Source organism: Petaurus breviceps, unplaced genomic scaffold, assembly GCF_028583685.1.
Source record: "Petaurus breviceps papuanus isolate PSGF00001 unplaced genomic scaffold, PetGlider_PUasm1.0 229, whole genome shotgun sequence".
Taxonomy (NCBI): Eukaryota; Metazoa; Chordata; class Mammalia; order Diprotodontia; family Petauridae; genus Petaurus; species Petaurus breviceps.
In genome coordinates, this window is record NW_027185903.1 from 14510762 (window position 1) to 14534277 (window position 23516).

General features: G+C 35.9%; 1 protein-coding gene across 3 annotated transcripts in view; it reads right to left on the minus strand.

The window, feature by feature from the left end:
- CERT1 (ceramide transporter 1) overlaps positions 1-23516 on the minus strand; it is a 173253-nt gene that overhangs the window by 57405 nt on the left and 92332 nt on the right. For all 3 annotated transcript variants that reach the window (XM_069096249.1, XM_069096248.1, XM_069096250.1), the window contains 2 exons: positions 10881-10964; positions 6700-6857 (listed from right to left, as the gene is read on the minus strand). In XM_069096249.1, the coding sequence (XP_068952350.1) occupies positions 6700-6857; positions 10881-10964 (242 nt within the window). The remainder of the gene's footprint in view (positions 1-6699; positions 6858-10880; positions 10965-23516) is intronic.

The following is a 23516-nucleotide window of genomic DNA, read 5'->3' on the forward strand; positions in this document are numbered from 1 at the left end:
TTTTCTAGTAATATTTTCTTTTAAAACAAATATTAATAAATATGAACATTTCAACATGCACTGAATAGAAGGGGACTGTGTATAAAACTGTGAATCCCTATTATGTATCACTTGGTTTTTGTTCTTTTAAAGTGATTATTAAATGTAATATGATAGTACCAACAGTGTCCTACTTTTTCCTTGAGAAATGGTTCAACTTCTCCCACTACAGGAAGAGCCTCATCGCCATCAGAAAGTTCCAAATGTTAATGGTCTTTTTGGGTAGAATTTTCAATCTAAGGAATCTCCTACTATACATAGTAAGTGCTAACAGAATCAAGGACAGCAAAAGTTGCCAAAAGATGAATCAACAGTAATAGTAATATAGATTTTCAAAATAATGTTTAAAAATACAATTATTACCTTCATCAAAGTAATCATCAAACCCAAATAAGTTCATCCCCAAAACTGAGATTATTCTTTCCTCCTAAATAATTTCTAGCTTCCTTACAAACCTCAGTTCTTTCATAAACAAATATAAATCTATGACTGACCACAAAGGAAAAAAATTTCCCCCTGCTTAGGTGAAAAAAGCACACTGAACAAGAAAATTCAGTTTTAACTGAGATACCATGATTTACTTACTATGTTTCTGAGAAATTTTACATGGTTTGATGTTTCTTAAGTAGTGATCTTTATGTATTTAACTGAAAATTCTGAACTTCTTACAATACTAGAGTCAAAAATCTAAACATGTAGAACACAAAGCTAACCATAAGTAATTGTCCATTACAGAACCACTTTTCAGTTTAGCAGAAAAAAAGTTCATGGTTACAGGACAATTCCTCTCCCTCCCCTTCCTCCCCACTGTGATATACACTGGTACGTGCACAAATAATACATCGCTACCCAAATATTTACTCATATTAGTGTGTGTAGAAAGGAAACAACACAAGGTTTTAGTGCTCTGAAGAGGTAAAAATTATGAAAATATTAAAAAACAAACTACAAAGCAGAAAACATAAACTGCTTAGGAATGGTCAAATAAAAAGTCTATCCAATGTCAGGAATTCATTTTCAATCATTAAGAATAGATTTAAATTTTAATCGATGACAAGTTTCTAATAAATAATTTTTAAAATATTCAACTATGCGTCAGACATACATTTATACAGTTTGTTCAAATCTAAATAGGCAGCCATTAGTTTGGGAATGGCCAAACAAGTAATGGCCCATGCACATAAGGGAATATTACTGTTCTTCAAGAAAAGATGAATATGGATATAAACTGATAACAAAGCAAGCAGAACTGCCTTTAAGAGATCTAAAACTGGATGCTATAGCAATCTCACATTCAACATATCTAAAACAAAACTCATTATCTTTCCCCTCCAAATCCTCCCTGCTTCCACATTTCCCTATGACTGAGGTAACTCCCATCCTCCCAAGTGCACAGGCTTGTAATCTCAGTGTCATCCTGGACTCCTCTTGCATTCACTCCACACATCCAATTTGTTGCCAAGTCTTGTTTCTACCTTTACAGTATCTCTTATAAATGCTCTCTCTACTCAGATTAGAACCATTTTGATTCTCTTCACAAGCATCTGTTGAGTTCTTTCATACATAGGACATTCCGTTTGAGACTTAAAGAAGTCTAAGCAATCCCTGACCTAAATGATACCATAATCTATCTGTGGAAACAAAATCAATAGATATGAAATAACACAGAGGCCAATGAAAAGAGAACATCTGGGGTTGCAGTAGTGAGAAAAAGTTACCATGGAAGAGATGCTCAGAGAGCTGGGTTTAGGAGAGGGCCAGAACAATTTAGATGATTATTAATGGTTGGAATGAATAAGGAAGCAGACCCTACAGTACACATATTAAAATATGAGCACATATAAGAGACAGTAGTCTTAAAAAAGGCTCAGACAAGGTAGACTCAAGGTATCGTGCAATACTTTTCTTTCTTTGAAAATATCATCTTAGGCTGATAGAACAATTCAAGTTCTATTATTAAAGTAAGCTTTATAAATATTTTATCATTTGATCCTAATGAATTTTATCATTTGATCCTGTGAAATAGGTAGAACAAATATTACTTCCATTTTATTACCAAGGAAGAGACAAAAGCTCTGAGAACTCAAGTAGCTTGCTTATTCCTATTACTCTTGTTACCAGAGGGGAGATAGGACTTCAAAGAGTATTCTGCCTGAGGCTCCTCTTCTCTGAGGCAAAGAGTAGTACTGGAATTACCTCCAATGGTGATAAAGCACTTAATAAACTTGGTATACACAACTCAGTTTCTCAACAGGATTTATTAAAAGTTAAAAAAAAAAAACAAAATCAACACTGAAAATCACCACATGTTAAAGCTAGATTTTAATAAATTAACTATATCCCTCCTCTTCCAAAGGTCTTTAAAAAACTAATCCAACTCATAGTATTTTAAGGAGAATAAGCAGTATTACTATACTCTCTCTATATAGAATATATGCTCTATAACAGGATTAATATATGCAGTTTCTCACCAAATTAAAGGATACTAAAATGAGGGCCTATTATTTGAAGCTTAAAAGAGTCACACTAATGACAAATTAAAAGGTATTACTTTTTTTAACTTATATATTTATAAATAAAAAAATATTTTATTTACTTAAATATTTTTTACTTACCAATTACAAAATTGGTAGTAAACAACAGTTTATTCCCATAAGAGAAGGTACAGAATGAGAACATAAATTTCAATGAGGTTAGGTAATAATTTATTTTAATGGCACATTATGAATATAATTAAGCTATTGTAGGACATGTACAGTAATACTCTCAAACAGGGCCATAAATAAATTCCTTCTATTATAATATCCTTTGGAAGAGGATATTATGAGAGAAAGTAGTAATTTAAGTTAATATGGCAATTCTTATGCTTTTATGTCCTTAACCAAGACAAAAACTGTGGCCTATCACTTACAGTTAATAACCTCCAGAATAAGTTTGGATTAGTGACACTTTATAAACTTTATAAACTCAAACAGGTTAATTCAGCCTTGGCTCAGGTTTATCATCACAATATATGAAAAAAAGCCTTCACTATACAGATAGTAGTATGATGTTTAGGAATATGTGACACACTTATGCCTACTAATTTTAAATCATGGGTGTCTAATAATTAAAGGTGGTCTATATGGATTAAAAATTGCCAATAAAATTACTTTGTATTACTATACATAGTAGAAACAACAATTTCTTGAAAATATTCAATAATTCAGATGAGTAGTCTTCCCTTACCAACATTTAATCCAAACTGTGAGATTTTAATGTAATGGTAAAAAAAATGCACGAGCACGTATGTACACACGTACACATGTACACACACACACAATCTGGTTCTCTCAGTACTTACTTTCATACTTGTGTTCCATATGTAGTACAACTGATACCTGCAATTATACTTAGCTCTTAGAACACTCATTTGGTTTGTTACTGAATTTACTCGAAAATAATCTTAAACTATTCCATGACTCAAATTTTCTACTAATTCCAACTAGAAGTTTATACTCAGTAATAAAAATGTTTACTTATCTCCATACTAAGATAAGAGAAGGAGATAATGGTATTTCTTTGACAAATGACACCTATATCCCATTAGCAAATAAACGGAGTAAATATGAAAATGATAACAAATTATTTAAATTAACAATTTTATTTCCTTTAGCAAGTCATTGATAGGTCAAGTAGCACAAGGTCATCAACATTTTATAATGTTATAAAGAGCTGACCTTTAAAAGCTATACCTCAAAATCTAAAGAAATATTTCTTAACCCACTAGTAATTTTTTTCTTCTCCCTCCTCCCCCAAGTCTAAAATGGTTCCTCAAAATTTTTCTTTTTGATTTCTGGTAGTATAGGTTATTTCGAAGAATATTTTGTATCAATAAAGCGCACTGAGAACTATGACCCAATGAGCTGACTTGGCAGTTTTTAGTGAGATAAGATACTTAAAATCAATAGCATCACACCTTTCATCTGTGCCTTTTGCTTAACAAAGAGGCCTTTGAATAGTTTCTTAGGTTGCTATTTAGGTTTCTTCTACTTATTAATGTCCATTACAGCTAAGAAAGAACATCAAATAAAGAGTACTACTATATACCATGGCAATCCCTCTTCAAGTCAGCTAAATTACAAAATCTAGATGCTTAAAATATTCTTAGACCATTCTTCCGAATATAGAATGTATCCTGCTACCTCTTTTCTAATGGAAATAGAGAAAGACTATTTTAGGACTGAAGTAAAGTCTTCAGCATTAGACATACAGCATTTATAGCAAAGATATTTCAAGAAAGGGCTGACAAAAGCCGAGAGTAAGCAAATCTGGGAAACTGAACATGTGATTCTGAAGTTGAATCAAAGGGGCTGGGGCTGAAAGGGCTTGTTTTGCTTGTGGGTGTGGGTGTAGGTGTGTGCATTTACTACAATCAGTGATATGCATAAAAAGTTCAGCTCTAAGAATGGAGAAAGGTCGATTATTTATTTATAAAGTTTTATTGAGGACTCTGATGGCAGTTAACCAAAGAAACTTATGGTAACCATGAAAGACAGCTAAATTACAGTCAAGAATTCTAAAATTCTCTTTCTTCTCTTGCCTAGTTTGGAGCACTTGTGGAACATCCCTCAAAATCAGTGTCATATCTGTACAGCTGTCAGTTCATGTCATTGATTATGTTTATCATTCAATGGCATTACATACTTTTTATAGTAGGAAAGAACAGGAATAAAGTGGGTGTTCACTGATTAAGCAACATCCCAATAAACCATGGTGTATGAATGTAATGGAAAAATCAATGGCTTAAAAGAAATAACTATTATGAAAATTAAGATTTATCTGAGAAGATAAAGGAACAGAATATGCAAAACTAGGAGAATAATAAAACTGACTATAATAACATAAACAAACAAAAACTTTAAAAAGCAGACAAATTGTGGTGGCTAGGTGGCGCAGTGAATAGAGCACCGGCCCTGGAGTCAGGAGGACCTGGGTTCGGATCCTGCCTCAGACACTCAACACAAAAACTAGCCATGTGACCTTGGGCAAGTCACTTAACCCCAACTATCCTCCAAAAAGCAAAAAAAAAAAAGTAGACAAATTAATTGCTATGATCAATTTTTGTCCAGAAGAAATGATGAAACAAACTATGGGTGTAAAAACAAAAGATAATCATAAAATGTTCCTTACAGAAACCAAAATATAACCTGATTTATTGGTAAATTACAAAACCCTATTCCATCTGTGGTCTACCACCACCACTACAAAAACAACAGCTCAGCGTCATGACATACACTGGGCAGAAATAGTACTGTGGCTCCGATCTGGGCTCAGGGCTGAGTCCTGCCCCTGACACACATTAACTGTGTGACTGGAAGAGAGTCACTTAACCTTTCAGTGTTCAGGACACTCTCTAGGCAGATACATTTCAGGCTAGGTAGAAGGAGTTACCACACTGATGAAACCATGAGATGTTAAATAAACAAAAAACAAAAACCCTCCAAACCCAAAACAACCCTAAACCTATGAGATTTCAGCTTTGAACAAAGTCAGTGAACATTCTATTTCACATTAGAAATAGAAGACATGAGTAAGGAATACAGTAGCATTATCATTAAACAAAAGTATTCACATAAGTAGAAGTTCAATACAAACAGATAAAGCATATTTTCTGTGACATCACACTGATAGCTGAAATAAGACTTCTATATGAATGCTGAGAAGTACTGACAGCACTAAGGTTTTGCTTTTAAAAGTTGGAACATTTTAAGTCATATAAGTATTGTGTCACTGAGTGCAATAATATTTTGTGCCATAGTGTTCAGACTCAAATGATTTTAATTTCAAAGAAGCATAATTTAAAAGCATTACCAAATTTTAAAAACTATGGTTTTCCTCAAGAGAACATGCTTCACAGATAACAAATACTGTTATTATAATGAAGTAACAGTTCTGAATCCCACCTTCCACAGAAGCATTTCCTAATCCCTCTATTTCTAGTGCATCCCCTCTTCTGATTTTTTCTTAGTTGTATTGTATTAGCATTCTTGTATTTAGTTGTTTGTATACTGATTTCTCATTAGACTGTGAGCTCGAGGTATCTCCTGGTAGAGTGGATTGAATTCTAGGCCTGATGAAGATCCAGCCTTAGACACCCACTATCTCAGTGACCCTGAGCAAGTCACTTAACCACTGTTTGCCTCAGTTTCCTAACCTGTAAAATGGGAATAGTAACAGCACCAACCTTGCAGGGCTGTTTTGAGGATCAAATAAAATAATAATTGCAAATTGCTCACCACAGTGACAGATACTTAGCAGGTGCTCTCTAAATGTTTAGTCCTTTCTCCTTCCCTACAAGAACAAGGACTGTCTTGTGCCTTTCTTTGCATGCCCAGTGCTTGTACCTGACACATAAAATTTACCTACTGTCAGAAAACTTTCATTAAAACTAAGCTTTTTGGGGTTTTTTTCCTAAAGAATATCTTTATTTAACCTCTTGTACTTCAGATTTTTTAATATTGAAAATTTCAACAAAGAAAACCATATATCGCTTAGGTCAAACTCAAACTTCTTTCAGATGCTACTGATGTCAGTTTAACTTAAATATTATTTTAATCAAAATATCAAATTATATTGGATTTTGAAGTTTTTTTAAAGGAATAGAAAAACTAGGCTTACCTTATCCAGTCTCTTTTGCCAGCTGTCCTCACGTTTTACCATGAGTTCAATACAATGAGAAAGTGTAGCAAGTATTCCAGCAGTAGTTGCTTTAAATGTAATCGCTTCCCCTTTAAAGTCTATGCCATTAATTCCTTTGGGTGTCACATGTGGAAATACTGAAAAAGACACTTCAGTCAACAACAGTCTTTTGAAGAAGAAAAAGTTCTCTTGTATAATGCATCTTTAGAAAACTTTATGAGATCCAACAGGCGTATATCAGTAATGGCCTGGGACTGTATTTTTCCTCCCGACAGCCAACATTTTGCCCTTTAGTATCTATAGGCTGTGAGTAAAGAGGATCAAGCCAGAATATATCTGTCCAGTTTCATTTTGCTGGGTTTTATTTCCTGATATCTACTGGCTGTGCTGCATACTCTGCACTCAGGGAATCATGTGGGAGGTGGGAGGAGAAAGACTTTAACAAGAACAGTCTGCCAGCTTACAGTGGCACCTAATTATGACAAGAACTACCTTAAACATTTTAAGCAATGCAGGATTTTTTTAAAAGAGCATCTCTGAAGGTAGCAATAGTGCCAAATAAGGTGATATGAAGGTTTTAAGTGGATATTCAGTGCTTTTTAAAACTTATAAAATTTATTTAACATACCAAATTAGGCTTAAATTTAATGCTTATCAAATGATTTCATGCCACTAGCTTTATAATTTAAATAAAGAATTCTTCAAGTGAATCTTATAACTTCATGCAGCCCAAATATCAAATATCATTATTAAACGTATTTAGTCCTTAATCATTCCCTCTTAAAAAATATAGCAATAGTTCAACTCTCAAACAATGCCCTTCCCATTTGCTGAGCAAGATTACACCTTGTGGCCTAACAGTTTTTTAGGCTGTCACTCTTTCCTGTGTTAAAATAATTTACAAAGTCTCATATTACAGATTTTAATTTTATATATTTGTTTTTCAAACTTTATCTAGGAAAAATGATTTCAGGACAAATGAAGTTAAAGTACTGGCTCTATGTTGGTAATAATTTGCCAGTATGAACAATTACAGAACTTGTATAGCGTTGGAAAGTGCTCCAGAAATATTTTGGTATACCTCTTTTATAAAAAGCAATTATACTTTCATAAGCTAAGCGTCTCCCCCGAGATCTGTACAAGTCAGGACCATGTTATTTAAACTATCAATGTTTTTTCCCTTCTTAGCACACTTCTATGCACATTGGGTTCTTAACAAATGTTTACTGAAAAGAACTTAAACACAAGAGTATTACAGATTATTAAACACACAGAAACTATACCCTTTAGATTAGCTTAGAGACAAAAGAAAATTACAAAGAAATAAGTCTGCTTGACTTCTGTAATTAAGTTAACTAACCTAAAACTTTATGGATAGACAAGATCATCTCTAAACTTCCATGACTTTTCCTTTATTCTGTTATTTTGATTTTTATGTTCCACAAGTGCTTTATGCTCTGCATTGTTGAATTTTATCCCTCTCCAGGAGGGAGTTCAAACCAAACTTCCAAAGAGTAAATACCTTTTCCTCAGCATATTTTTTAATTCATTGAAGGTGAGGGTAAAAAAATATTCTTTTAATTTCCTTTGGGAAAGGGATAGAGTATATTTTGCTATATAGTTGCCATGAAGAATGAGGGAGAGGAGACTATTTTGAAAACATAATATTGCCATTAGTAAATAAAAGAGAACCATTTAAAATTAAAAATCTTCCAGCTAACTCTGATCTTTTAAAAACATGGAAAACATTTTTAAAATTTCAAACACCTAGAAAAATATGGATCTGAGGCTAAAAATATCCATATATGAAAAACAGACAAGAAATTCTTAACTGTGGCTAGTTATTAATATATTCACTCTGCTTAAGACTAATTCAAATTACATGTTATATAGAAAATCAAGGATTCTGAAGACAGAACACCCCCATTCCCTTTTTAAAGTAAGAAATGATGCCAATTGTCGTTTGAGACATTACGGATTTCATACTCTGCTAATAGCAAAGTATTAAGAACCTTTGCCCTATTCATGGTAAAGGTGGCTTCAAGGAAAAGAAGATTGTTACCACAACTTTTTTTTTTGAGGCAGTCAGGATTAAGTGACTTGCCCAGGGTCACACAGCTTGAACTCAGGTCCTCCTGACTCCAAGACTGGCGCTTTATCCACTGTGCCACTTAGCTGCCCCGTTTCCACAACTTCTGGTTGTGCCACTTTAAGTCACTGGTTTTGAAGAGCTGTTTCCAGTGTAGCCTATCGAAAGTGACTAGAAGGCTCTGTCTCTGATAATAAGAACTCCCATATAATTGCATGCTAGGAAGGATTTCATGTGCATGTGATCACCTTTTTAGTCCTTTGCCTTCAGGCATGCATAAAAGCATAATTATTTGTATTTTGTAGACGAAGCAAGAAATTTCCAGAAAAATGAAATCACTTGATCAAGTTTTCAAAATTATTAAGTAGTAAAAAAGGGGTAAGAGAAATGGAAAAAAAACCCTGAAATTAACATTCTCTTATTTCAGGAGTTTCTTACAGCCATGAAATAAAAGTTCAAAAACTAAAACTAAAAGCTACCTCATAAGGTTGTTATGAAGAAAATGTTCTGAAAGTGTTAAAGTACTCTGTAAATATGAATTACCCACATTGAGAAAAGCCCAAAATACCATATGCAAAAGAGAAGTATTCCAAATCTTATATGAAGCTGAATTTCAATTCTCATAATTGAACATTTAATATTACAGTCTTTTAAGAAGAAAAATACAATTGAAGATGGTTCAACATTTGTCTGTAATTAAAACAGTTCTGAGGTTCCATCTCACACCTATTAGATTGGAAAAGATGACAAAAATGTCAAATGACAAATGTTGAGAGAAGCTGTGGAAAGCAGGCACAAAGACGCACTGCTGAAGAGCGATGGATGGGTACGTCCACCACAGAAAGCAATTTGGAACTAGCTATCTACTGAACAGTACATGATCTTTCACTCAGATATACTACTGCTAGGCTAATAACCAAAGGAGACAAAAGAAAGAGGAAAAAGTCCTAAATGTAATCAATCAACCAAATTATAGGAGTTTTTCATGGTGGTGAAAAACTGGAAACTGAGGAAGTTCATCAACTGGAAATGGCTGAAGAAACTGTGGTATATGAATATGATGGAACACTACTGTGCTATAAGAAACAGACAGAAGATTTCAAAGAGATATGAAAAGATTTGTATGGACTGATGCAGAGTGAAGTAAGATGAACTACAACAAGTTGTATTATGACATCATTATTATAAAAATGAACAAATTTGAAGATTTACATAAACTGAAGAATAAAATGAGCAGAACCAGGAAAATAATTTATACAATAATGATAACACTGTAAGCAATAAGACTTGGAATGACGACCATCTATGACTCCAGAAAACTGATGATGAGGCACCCTTTCCACCTGACAGAGAGGCAATGAATTCAGAGTGCAGAATGGACATGGCCATCCAAGGAGTTTGTTTTGCTTAACTATGAATATTACAATGAATTTGCTCCCCCCACCCTCACCTCCATCCATGGTAGGGTGGAAATTAATTTCTATTAACTAAAAAAAATGCCTAAACTAGTACAAAAGTTACCTCTCTGCCTCGAGAGATTCATCTTCCACATAGCTATCAAAGTGATAATCCTAAAGCAGAAATTTGAGGGTGTCAGTCTCCTGTTCAATCAATTACAGTGGCTTATACCTCAAGGATCAAATATCAACTCCTTGTTTGGCATTTAAAACCCTTCAAACCACTTGGCTCCAACCTGCCTTTCCAGTATTATTCATTCCTCCTCTTTACTCACTCCAGCTAAACTGCATTCTTACTATTCCTTATACATGACATTTTATCTCCTGTCCCCTATACATCTCACCTCATAAAAACTTTTTTGATCTTTCAAGCTGCTAGTGCTTCCCCCCCCCCATAAATTATCTTGCAATTTATTTTATATTAAAAAATATATATTTGTACTTATACATGTTTTCTCTGACATGTAAGCTCCTTAAGGGTTAGACTATTTCACTGTTGTATGTATCTCCAGCAAACATTTCATGTTTGTTCACGGATGAACTGAAGCACCAAATACACCAAGTTCCTTATCAAAGAAAAATTTTTACTCTGTTGACAAATTTGCATTACTTACACTTTTCTTTATTGCCATTTGTATTATGCAATAAATCCCCATCGGTACGAGTTGTAGGAAAATCATCTTCATCATCTTCTACCACTAAACAAAAGAAATGATATATTAGGTTTACAATATAGCATAATCATCTGGAATGTATCTATTTCCAGAACCAACTTTGAGAACATGTTTAACATAAACATGTATCTACACTAAAAAAGTCAATTCTTATTTAATAAAAGGGTCACATCCCAATTTTCAATTCATCTCCCTTTTGAAATCCCCATTTGCTGCTGTTCACCTCTTGGGTTACAGTTGGGTAGTTGCTGTACTTGCAATCATTTAGAATGCTAAACAGTGAGAAGGGCTGAAAGTTTAAAAGAAAGTCTCCAACGTCAGTCTTTTCATATGTTGGGTCTAAGCTTTTATCAATGGCTAAGGTGAATACATTACATACATTATATTTGACTCTCCTCAATGGTACATATCCCCTTATTTTCACTGCCCTTTTTTCCTCTATACATCTCTCAAAATGCCTGAGCCACTTCTCTCTCTAACTTTGCTACAACATACAAAGATCTTAATTGCTTCAATATTTATTTACCTTTTACACATTTCTAAAAATATATCCCAGTTACATTATCCAACATAGTATTTTCCTTATCTGTCCTCCCTATTTATTATTCTTGGCCCCAAACTTCTCATCTCTGCTATTACCTTTACTTTACCAGAAGCCTCATACCAAACTATATACTTCTGTAATGGTATTTCTGTCTGCTGTCTACTTAAGGCAAAACTCCTCTAAATTCCATTTTATTTGCTTATTCTAGAGCTCAACAATCCTGTGTTCTTGTACAATGTTGGTATAGGTGTTTTTTTCCTCACTGAAAGAGGCTGTACTTTTAAATTCTCAAGAGATATTACTACCCTTTTCAAAACGAGAAAGATGTTTGTATATGAGGTGGGGAAGGGAAATGTATTTGCTGGTGACAGTGGGCAGGAGGCAAGAAAATAACTGACTGCTTCTCCCCACCCATGTATGTGTCCCCTCCAAAACAAATATTTCCTATGCTCATATTATTACTGGTGGTAGTATTGAGTGGTATGTGCACGTATGAGAAGGAACTCATTTTATCTCGGCAATTTATCTCATATTTGCTCTCTGTTCCACCCCTACTACCACCACCCTAGCTCAAGCTTACCTTACCTCTTGCCTGTTCATTATATCATTCCCCTCACGATATCTGCTAACTCTGTAACCTCAGGCAAGTTAACAAACTTCTGAATCAATTTCCTTCATCTGTAAAATGGGAATAATATCACCAGCCCCTATAGGGTTTTATGAAGAAGTAGTATATGTAATATGATAAAATTAAATATTACTCCTAAATGAGTTAATTTGATCTGATCCTGCCATCTCCCATTTCTATATCACCCCTCACCTAATACTTTTACCTTTCCAACTCTTTCCTTTCTTTCAAAGATCCAGTTCAGGCCCCCTTTCTACTTCCCTGCTGCCTTCTTTCAGGTAAGGGTGGGCAGAGGGGGAAAATCAGATAAAAAAAAAAGGAAATAATTTTACTAGACCCTATCTTACCCCTCAAATTACTGTCTTGTGTCTCTCCTTCCTTTTTCAAAATCATTGAAAAAGCCTTCCCAGCTTCTCTCCTCTCACTCTTCAACCCTGAATAATCTGCATATGATCATTTGATTGAAACTGTTATCTTCAAAGTTATCAATGATCTCTTAATCGCCAGATCTGATAATCATTTTTCAGTCCTAATTTTCAACCTACCTGCTGCATTTGAAACTGTTTACACTCTGTCCCTGGATACTCTTTCTTCTCTCTGGTCTTTCATGACTCTACTCTTTCCCGATTCTCCTCCTAAAATGACTAATAGTTCCTTCCTAGTCTTCTTTGCTGATTTACCATCCAGGCAATGCGATGCAAGTGTGGGCATTTCCTCCAGGTTCTGTCTACTACTCTTCACTTTCTGATGGTGAACTCATCAGGTCCCATGGGTTTAACTACTATATTTATGCTGAAAACTCCCAGATGTATACAGTCAGACTGAGTCTCTCCTCCACATCATTTACCTATTGGATCAATTACATATTTCAAGGATGGCTAGACGTAAATACAATTTTCTTCCACAGCTCATCCCTCTTATAAATTTTTGTATTTCCGTCAAAAACATTGACATTCTTCTCTCCCAAATTAATTATCTTGGCATTATTCTTAACTCTTCAGTCATTTATTTCACATATTCAGCCAGATGTACAATCTTGCTTCTACCTCTACAACACCTTTCATATGTGACTACTTACTCACATAGTAGCATCTTAGTTTGGCCAATGTTACCACTTTCCAAGTTACTCCTACAGGGTCTTAATTAATCTCTTGCTTTTCTTTTAACTCTTCAGATAAAAGATAAGCTCCTTATGTTTAGCTTTTAAAATACTTCATAAACTTGTTCTAAACTATCTTTCCAATCTCGGTTGTCATTTTCCTCATAGTAGTGTGTAATTTATTCAAATTAGTCTCTCTGTACCTCCCTCACGTATAACATCTCTTCTTCCTGTGTTTTTGCACTAGCCTTCTTCCATATCTAAAACACACTTCCTTCTTCATATAGCCCATCTTTTTGTCAAAAAAGATTCAGCTCAAGCACTGCGTTCTACTAAAAAGTCTTTTCTGATTCCCTCAACTCTCAAATTACATTGCCTTTAGCTACGAAGTATTTATTCTCTTTATGAACATTCTGTATATGGTTGCATATACCCTCGTTTTCTTCCCCATGAGAATCTAGTCTTTTTGTGAAGTTTATTCTTCGTGTCTGTATCTCTAACACCTAACAGAGTGGCTGGCACCTTGTGGGCACTTTAACAAATGCTAGCTGGTTGAGAGAATCCCTGAATCTTCCTTCCCAGGCCTGACTTTTTTTTTCTTTCTTAATCACATTTTTATTAATTTGTTTTCACTACACTTCTGCTACCAATTGAATGCACTTACCTAATATTTCATATCCTAGTTAGCTGTGTTTAAGTCCTTGCCCCACATACTTAGACTGTTGCCTATGTGAAGAAATATAACATCTTAATCTAAACTTTGCATCGATCCTAGCACCTAACACAGTGCTCTGCACAGGCCATGATTTTTTTTTTTGCTGTCTTGTTCTTTTACATTAGCTTCATTTATGACTACATCTCTTCTCTATCCTCTATCAAGGTGAGTCATCCCTTTGTAACAAAAGCACAGAGGCTTTTAATAATATTTATTCATCTTAGCAGAAGTCTGGCTTTTTGGAAAAGACATCTCTACTTCTACCATATTCCTAATTCAATGAAAAAAATTACTGGGAAAAGCCTTCTAATCCCACAGCTTCATTTCCCAACTAATAAACTACTATCCCCTCTTAAATTTTTTGTTACTTGGAATGCACATTATCTCTCTCTCTCTCTCTTTTTTTTTTTTTTTGGCTTTTTGGAGTGGGGGAAGGCAGGGCAACTGGGGTTAAGTGATTTGCCCAAGGTCACATGGCTAGTAAGTGTTAAGTGTCTGAGGCCAGATTTGAACTCAGGTCCTCTAGACTCCAGGGTTGGTGCTTTATACACTGTGCCACTTAGCTGTCCCAAACATTATCTCTTTACCATTCTCCTTACAATCATTGCTTCTGCTGTCTATATTACCTGTCAGAAACATTTTTTATCTCCCAGTAGGCCTAAGATTTTGATATCTGGCTTATGTTATCCCTGTCCACTGAGTATACTGTCAGCATCTTTGCTGACTTCAGTATCCACCTTAAGACACTTTCTTCAGATACTTTCATCTCATTAATGCCCATCCACAATGATATTTGATCTCTATCTAAACTCTATACCATTTACAAATATGTTGTTGTTCGGTCATTCTTCAGTAGTATCTGACTATGACCATACTTGGGGTTTAATTGGCAAAGATATTCGAGGATTTGCCATTTCCTTCTCCAGTTCATTTTATAGGTAAGAAATTGAAGCAAACAGGGTTAAGTGACTTGCCCAGGATCACATAGCTAGTAAGTATCTGAGGCCAGATTTGAACTTGGGGAGATGAATCTTCCTGACTCTAGGCCTGGCACTCTAAACACTGAATAACCCAGCTGCCCATTTACAAACAACCTATTTTTTCTACAATTCAACATTCTTCCTAGGACTTCAGTCTCCTTATCTGTTGCCTCTTTAGTACTGTTCCCTCCCAAATTCTTTAACCTCTGTTACAATCTTATACTTTACTTACATCTTCAATCTGGAAATACTGACCTCCTTCCTGGACCATGGATTCCATGATCAGATACTTTTCAGCATTTCAATTTACAACCTTCCACAAACTCCACCAGTTCATGATTCTAGACCAGTCAATCAATAAGCATTTATTAAGGTTCTACTATGTGTCAGGAACTCTGCCAAGCACTGGGGATACAAAGGGAAAAGACAGTCCTTTCCCTCAAGGAACTCAAAATCAAATTGGGGTGACAACAAGCAAACAAATATGAATAAGCTATATGCAGGTAATTAACATAGAGAAGGCACTGGGAATTAAGGACTGGGAAATGTTTCCTATAGAAGGTGGGATTTTAATGGGGACTTAAAGGAAACTGGGGCGGGAAGGTCAGCAGTTGGAGTTGAGGAGGGAGAACATTCCAGCCAGGGAGAATACCCAGAGCTAGAAGATGTAGCAACTTGTTTGTGGAGGCCAGGGACAGTAGATAAAAGAATATGTGTTGGGAAGTAAGACTGGAAAGGAGAGATAATGGAAAGCTAGGTTATGAAAGTCTTTGAATGCAAAACAGAGGATTTTATATTGCATCAGGGAGGTGTTATGAAGTCAATGTAGTTTATTGAGTGGGGGGGAGGGAGGTGACATGGTCAGACCTATTCTTTAGCAAAAATCATTTCTCTAGCCAAATGAAAGACGGACTGGAGTGGGGAAACTCATAGCGAGTGGAGGCTAATATAACTGACCAGGAGTGAGAAATAATGGCTTTCACCAGGCTGGTGGTAGCAGAGAAGAGAAGGGAGCATATTCTGGAGATACTATAAAAGGTGTGTGTGTGTGTGTGTGTGTGTGTGTGTGTTAGGGAAATGGTGATGCTTTCAACAGAGAAATTCGCAGAGAGAAGGGTTTAGGGGAAAAGATAATGAGTTCAGCTGTGGCTATGCTTAGTTTAAGATCCAGTTTGAGATGACTGAAACAAAGATGGAGTTGTAAGTCTGAAGGTTAGTAGAGAGATTAGGACTGAATAAAAAGATTTGAGAACTATCAACATAGAAGTAATAATTAAATCCAGAGGAACCACTGAGATCACCAAATGAAATAGTATAGAGGGAAAGAGGTCCAGGAAAAATCTCTGTGGGACACCTATGGTTAGTGGGTATGACCTGGATGAAGATCTAGCAAAGAAGCTTAAGAAGTGGTCAGACAGGGGCGGCCAGGTAGCACAGCGTGTAAGAGCACCGGCCCCACAGTTGGGATGACCTGGGATCGAATCCGGGCTCAGACACTTAGCACCCACCCAGAAACACCTGGCCGTGCAACCTTGAGCAAGTTACTTAACCCCAATTGCTTAGGGGCGGCCAGGTGGCTCAGCGAGTAAGAGCACAGGCTCCAGTGTTGGGATGACCTGGAGATCGAATCCCGGGCTCAGACACTCAGCACCAGACCCAGAAAGGCCATGTAACCTTGAGCAAATTACTTAACCCCAATTATTTAAAAAAAAAAAAAAAAGAAAAAGCCCAACTCAGAGTGGTGTCCAAAAATCCCAGAGAAGAGAGTATTGAGAAGAGGGTGAATGGCAGTGTCAAAGGCTGCAGAGAGGTCAAGAGTGAAGGAGGAGGAAAGGCCATTGGATTTGGCAATTAAGAGATCATTGGTACTTCTAAAGAGAGTAATTCTGGTGAAACAATGAGGTTGGAAGGACTGCGGAGCTCAGAAGAGATAGAAAGGGGAGTAAACTATGAAAGTACCCTTTGTAGGTGGCCTTCTCAAGTTCAGCCACAAAAGGCAAAAGAGATATGGGATGATAGCAAAAGATTAAGTGAGTATTTTTTGAGGATATGGAAGACATGGGCATATTTGTATCCAATAGACAGGGAAAGATTAAAGAGAAGTGAGAGAGCAGGGATAATGGGGGTATGGGGAGGATGCAGTTTGTTAGAAGAGGCAGGATAGAGTGAGATCATTCATGCTAGTTTGTCTTGGCAATGAATAAGACCACCTATTCACTAGGTAGGGAGGAAGGAGAAGGTGCTGGCAAAAGGCACCTGATAGAAGATGAAGAGGAGAGAAGTGGGAATCTTGGTGAATAGTCTGAATTTTTTCATTATAATATGACACAGGGCTGTCAACTGAAGTGAGGGAGCCATGGAATGTGTGGAAGAGCTGCTATGGAGAATAGACTGATGAGTTAATAAGGGAAATGTGGAAGGATTACCTAGCAGTAATGAGGGCTCAGTTAGGGTTATACAACAAATTTGTAGCAGACTCAGTCAGAATGGGATTTTCCTCCACCTTAATACAGTAGTATGTATACAGGAAAGCAAAGGAGGAGATAATGGGGGTGAGCCAAAGCTGAGGCCTGGCAGGACACTCTGGATGATATGAAGGGTAAGAGACACAGGAGAAAAGGACAGTGCAGAGCTGAAATGGTTCATCAAAGAGTCAAGATGGAGAAAGTAGGAGACTGTTTTCTGTGTCTAGAAAGTACAATGGAGAGTTCCCTAACTCTTAGTATTATTATGGATTCTGTCCACTAAGAATGTATGCCCGTCAGCTATAACTTATCTTTTATCATTTCTTGGGTAGCATTTGAGTTAACTAGGACAACCAAAGAATGGATTATCTAGGGGCGGTTAGGTGGTGCATTGAATAGAGCACCAGCCCTAAAGTCAGGAGGACCTGAGTTCAAATCCGGCCTCAGACACTTAACACACACACACACACACACACACACACACACACACACACACACACTAGCCGTGTAACCTTGGGCAAGTCACTTAACCCCAACTGCCCTCCAAAAAGTAAAAAAAAAAAAAAGAATGGATTATCTTAGCTGAAGTATCTGATTAATTTAAAACTTCTTTATATGTAATACCATGGGAGGCCGCATAATAAAATGGGGAGAATGGTGGATTTGGAATCAGAGAATGTAGGCTCAGTAATACCTTAATAAGTCCTAACTTATAAGGGCTTCAGTTTCTTTCCCTGTAAAATAAAGGGATTGGAAGGTAAGACATCGAAAGCCCTTTCCAGTGTAGGATCCTATAGCTGCAAACTTGGAACATTTTTCAGCATCAATAAGCTAAAATGTCCACAAGATGGAGATATTTCCTTATGAAAGAGCTATACTATCCTTTCCAGACAAAGTTTTCTTTGATTTGAAAAATAATATAAGTATCTGTGCTTATAAGCAAAAGGGAGAATTTTTGTTTACTTTGAGGACTTTAACTTCATACGCTATTCAAAAACAGAATGCTTTTCCTAGAATTATAAGGTTATATTAGAGACCAGGGATGGAGAATGCGATATAAAAGAGTTGTTACTATATTTCAATAAATTCACCCTAAATTTAGTTATTAAACATTCTTCTTCTCTAGTCTCTAATATAAACTCATAAATCCTGGTAGGGCAGTGTTTCTGGGAGGCCTTTGGTTTTTACTATTAGTTCCTTTCTATTTTTGTTTTTCTGTGAACTTCATCTCAATTGTTATTCTTTATGCTAACAGTGGTCTCTTTATATGGTACACAGATAATTTTCTTCCTCTTTTCTTTTAGGTATGAAAGACTCAAAACAAATATATTTTTACCAGCCCTCCTTGCATTACTGCATCCCTAGCCAAGAGGCTGTCATTTCTGTATTTTAAACTGTGGTTTAAAAATATAGTTTTTTCTCAAATAATACTGTCTTAACCGGATGTTTAGTTTCCAAATCTGCTCTTTTTTTCAGCATCCATTGGCTTTGATAGGCAACAGTGATGAAAAAAATAAACTCCTCTAGCATTCAGTTTTTTTCTTAAAACTTTGTGATCTTTGTCAGTGTCTTCTAGATTGGTTGTTGGTTGTTTTTTTTTAACTGGCAGGGTCATTTATGTCCTTATAAGTTACCAGATTTCATGACTAGTCTTCCATGGTTGAACATCCCAGTAAGTGTCTGAAGGCCAGATCTTAATTCAGGAGGATGAGTTTTTCTAACTCCAGGCATAGCACTCTATCTGCTGCACCATCTTGTGTCCAAGGAAAATAACATACCTCTCTATTGTTATTAGACCAACAGCTGTCTCAGAACTCCTCAGTAAGGAATCACCAACAACTGAGCTTTATGGGATTATCTTTCACCTGAAAGCATTTGTACATTTACTTTACCATTCCTTGTAGGACAAGCAGATGTTTCTTTCTGAGAATGTGCAACTACCTCTTTAAACAGATCTCCCTAAATTTCATTTTTTTGGAGGGGACCCAGAAGGGAATATCTTGGCTTTAACTTTTTTATAGTTCTTCTAGGTGAGATTCTTCTATTCACAAGCTTCTAACATAGGGAAGAATTCCCCTCGCCTTCATCAGATCTTTTTTTACTTCTTTTCACAAAGAAGCACCATATTTGTTTTGGTTTGTTTGTTTTTAGAAGCTCTTCATCATTGTTCTCAAATAACCTGGAATGTGGAGGGCCATTCCTCAAACCCTTCTAATCTGTCTTCTACCAGGAAGACTGTGATCCACAGATATAATATAGTATTTAAGCTGTTCATTTATCAGCTCTTTTTATTACATGACCCACCTCCTATTCCAGATGTACATTTTGAAATTATATATGTTGCTAATATGTTGTAGCTTATATACTATCAGTTTGCATATATCTCTACCACCTATTGGGTGACTAGTAATTCTCATTCTTTGCAGGCTCTAATGATGTATGATTTGAAGATGGACAGTATCATCAGGACAATAATGTAAGAAGATGGAGTTGAGTGTGAGGCAGCAATCTGGGATCAGTAAAAGTGTGGTGACATTTTTCATATCCAATTTGGTCTACTTGCTTCATCCTAATCAATTCTGTGTCTTGCTCATTGTGTGCAGTGTCTGTCCAAGGTACATGTATTAATGAACTAACTCAATGGGTTGCCCATAGTCTGAACAATGGTATTTTTCATCTTGCAAGTTTTTCCTGTGTGGTTTCACAAGCTGATCTTCTGAGTGGTCATTTATTTCACTAAAGAGTCACTCTAGTAGTATGAAATTTTATATAATCAGCATTGTCACTCATAATCAAGGAATATCTGAATGACCTCACAATTTGGAAGGGATAATCCTTCTATTTGGACTATATGTATGACATCTTCCATAACAATAGTGAGTAAGCATCCCTTTGTTTCATGATAATAACTGATAACTGGAGGATCAATGAACCAAGGCTATCAATTTGTCTCTGCATCTACCAAGCAACTGTATATGCCAGTAACAGGAAAGATCCTTTTTTGAAGAGCACTCTTAAGGATTAGTTTCGATTTACTAAGTCAATTTCTTTTTTTTATGCTCAGCAAACAATGAATGCAACATGATCTTATACCTCCTACACCTTTCACTCCTTTTTACAATTATAAAAAATATGGCTGGCTGAAGAAAATTTTTGGCAAAAGTCTTTCTGTTTTCTTATCATTGTTTCATTGAAGATATATTCTACCATTTATTGCTTGAATTATCTTGGGCAATTTATTTAACTTCCTTGGGTTTTAATGTTCTCATCTGAGAAATTGGAGGGTGGGGGTGGATTCAATGGCCTCAAAAGTTCCTTGTGAGTACTCTTAAAATGTGTGTAGATTGGGGGGGGGGGGCGGCTAGGTGGCACAGTGAGTAAAGCACCACCAGCCCTGGAGTCAGGAGGACCCAAGTTTGGTTCTGGCCTCAGACACTTAACACTCACACAAAAAAACTAGCCATGTAACCTTGGGCAAGTTACTTAACCCCAATTGCCCTCCAAAAAGAAAAAAAAAAGTGTGTAGATTGTCCTCAAGGTTTTTATAGTAAGAACATGGGTGGATAGTTAATTATTGATGTCCTCTGGTAATAAGACTTTTTTTTCCCAATTATTTGGTTTCTTTCCTGCTTTTTGGACATCCTGAAAACTGATTCCTCAACATTTTTTTGCTTATGTTGCCTCTACTAAGAAATGTTTTTGTGTGCTCTGGTCCTGCGCCTCAGCCGGATTACTTTCTTAAGCGTCATTTCAGTCTCATTGTGGTAGTTCTATTGCAAAAGGGGATAAAGTTAAAATAGTATAGTTACCCTGGCAGATCTGCTGCATTTTTTATATACACATTACAAATATAGACTATACTCTTATTTGCATATACAGACAGGTCTTGTTCTATGTAAGTTACCATTACACAAATTTGACTTTACATAAAGAATTCTGAAAGAGATCCGTATTTCAAAAACAAAACAAAACTTAAGTTAGCTTTACAATCTGTACTGCCTCTGTATGAGCATGTATGTGCCCCGTCCCTTCTCCAACCTTTTTAATCAGGAACTGTCTCTACTATTTCCAAATCTCTCATTCCAGTGCTATGCTTATTCCACATAAAAGATGTTTAATTCTTACTGCAACTAATTTCAGTTCCACAATTGAAATTATGATTAAAATGAGGCTTAATTACTTGCAAAAATTAGGGGAGAAGAGACAAAATCAATATTAACTGATTTAAATAATGTTCAATGATATTTTCTGTGTATTTTAAAAACTGCTGTGGAGGAGTATATTTTAAACCACCACTGAAACACACTCAAGGTAATTTTTCCTAATGTATGTGATCTGAACAAAATTTCAAACAACAACAACAAAAAAAAAAACAAAAAAGTGCCCAAATTTTTAACAGTTCCATATTCCCTACCAATGCAATACAAACTCTTTAACTTGGCATTCAAAGCAAATCTGACCTCAACTTACTCTTCCAGGTTTTATTACACATTACTACTCTCAAAACACTCTACATTTCACCAAAGCTAGACTCCTTCCTGCTCTCCCATCTTGTTTTATTCCTAATTCCCTCTCACTGTGTGCATTTATTGTGATCTCAAATGGCCTCCCTTTAACTCTTTCTTCTGAACCTTTCATTACCTTTTCATTAACTCTTCAATAAAACCTTTCATAGTTCAACCTTCTTAAAATGATTACGCCACTCTTGTCTGAGCTCCCCTAATGTACTTGTCTTCCTTCCAGATGAAGTGCACATAGGCTGAGTTTCGACAAGGCTAGTGCTAGTTTTTCACCTTGGTTTCCCTAACACAGCATCCATCGTTCCTTATCTACAAACTAGGAGATAAAAAAGTTTCTTGTTTAATAAAAATAAATATGAGAGAGAATAACAAAATATGAGAGAGAAGGAAAGGAAATGAGATTATCTCCCCAATTTCTCTTCCATCCTTTGCCCCGTCTAGACCTGTTGAAATCCTTCCCATCTTTCAAAGTTCAGTTCTAATGTGCGACATTTAACAAATCTTTTCATGATTTCCCCTAGTGAGAAGTAATTTTTTCTTTTCTTAGCTCATTCCTTGCACTTTATACCAGAACTAAATGTGCTCTTATGAATTATTTCCCTTACAGAATTTGTATGCATCTTGTTGCCCATACTAGATTGCAAGATAAGAGGTCAAGGACTGTACCATATTTTTGTCTTTATCTCCCTAGCTCCTGTCTAATATGTTAGTCATTTAAAAATGTTTTTTTGAAATGAATTGTCTGTTAATATCCAAGTTGTATTGCTGATTATACAATAAGAATGGCCCAAAAGGTCATAAAACTGTGTATACCATCATACCATTTGACCCAGCAATACCACCACTACTAAGTCCGTATCGCAGAGACCCTTCCAAAAAAAGAGTGAGAGTATGAGTATGAGTGTGAGTGTGTGTGTGTGAGAGGGGGGGAGGGACCTATATGCACAAAAAATATTTGTAATAGCTCTTTTTGTGGTGGCAAGGAATTGGAAATTGAGGGAATGTCCAATCAATTGGGGGAATGGCTGAAAAGACTGTGATGGAATACTATTGTGCTGTAAGAAATGACAAGCTGGATTTTAGATAAACCTGGAAATACCCAATGAACTGATGCAAAATGAAGCCAGCAGAACCAGGAGAGCACTGTATACAGTAACAGCAAAATTATAATGGTAATCGTGTATAAAAGACTTATCTATTCTGACAAAACAATTCTCGAAGATAATTCCAAAGGACTTACAATGAAAAATGCTATCCACTTCAAGAGAAAGAACTGATGGAGACTGAATGTAGATCAAAGCATACTTTTTCTATTTTCGTTATTTTTCTTGGGAGTTTTTTTTTTGTTTGTTTTCTTGGATATGTCTAATATGCAAATATGTTTTGCATGACTGCAGATGTATAATCTATATCAATTTGCTTGTCTTCTTAAGGAGGAGAAAGGAGAGAGAGAGAATTTGGAACCCAAAATTTTAAAAACAAATGTTAACGGGGCAGCTAAATGGCACAGTGAGTAAAGCACTGGCCCTGGAGTCAGAAGGAACTGAATTCAGATCCGGCCTCAAACAGTTAACACACACACACACACACACACACACACACACACACACACACACACACACACA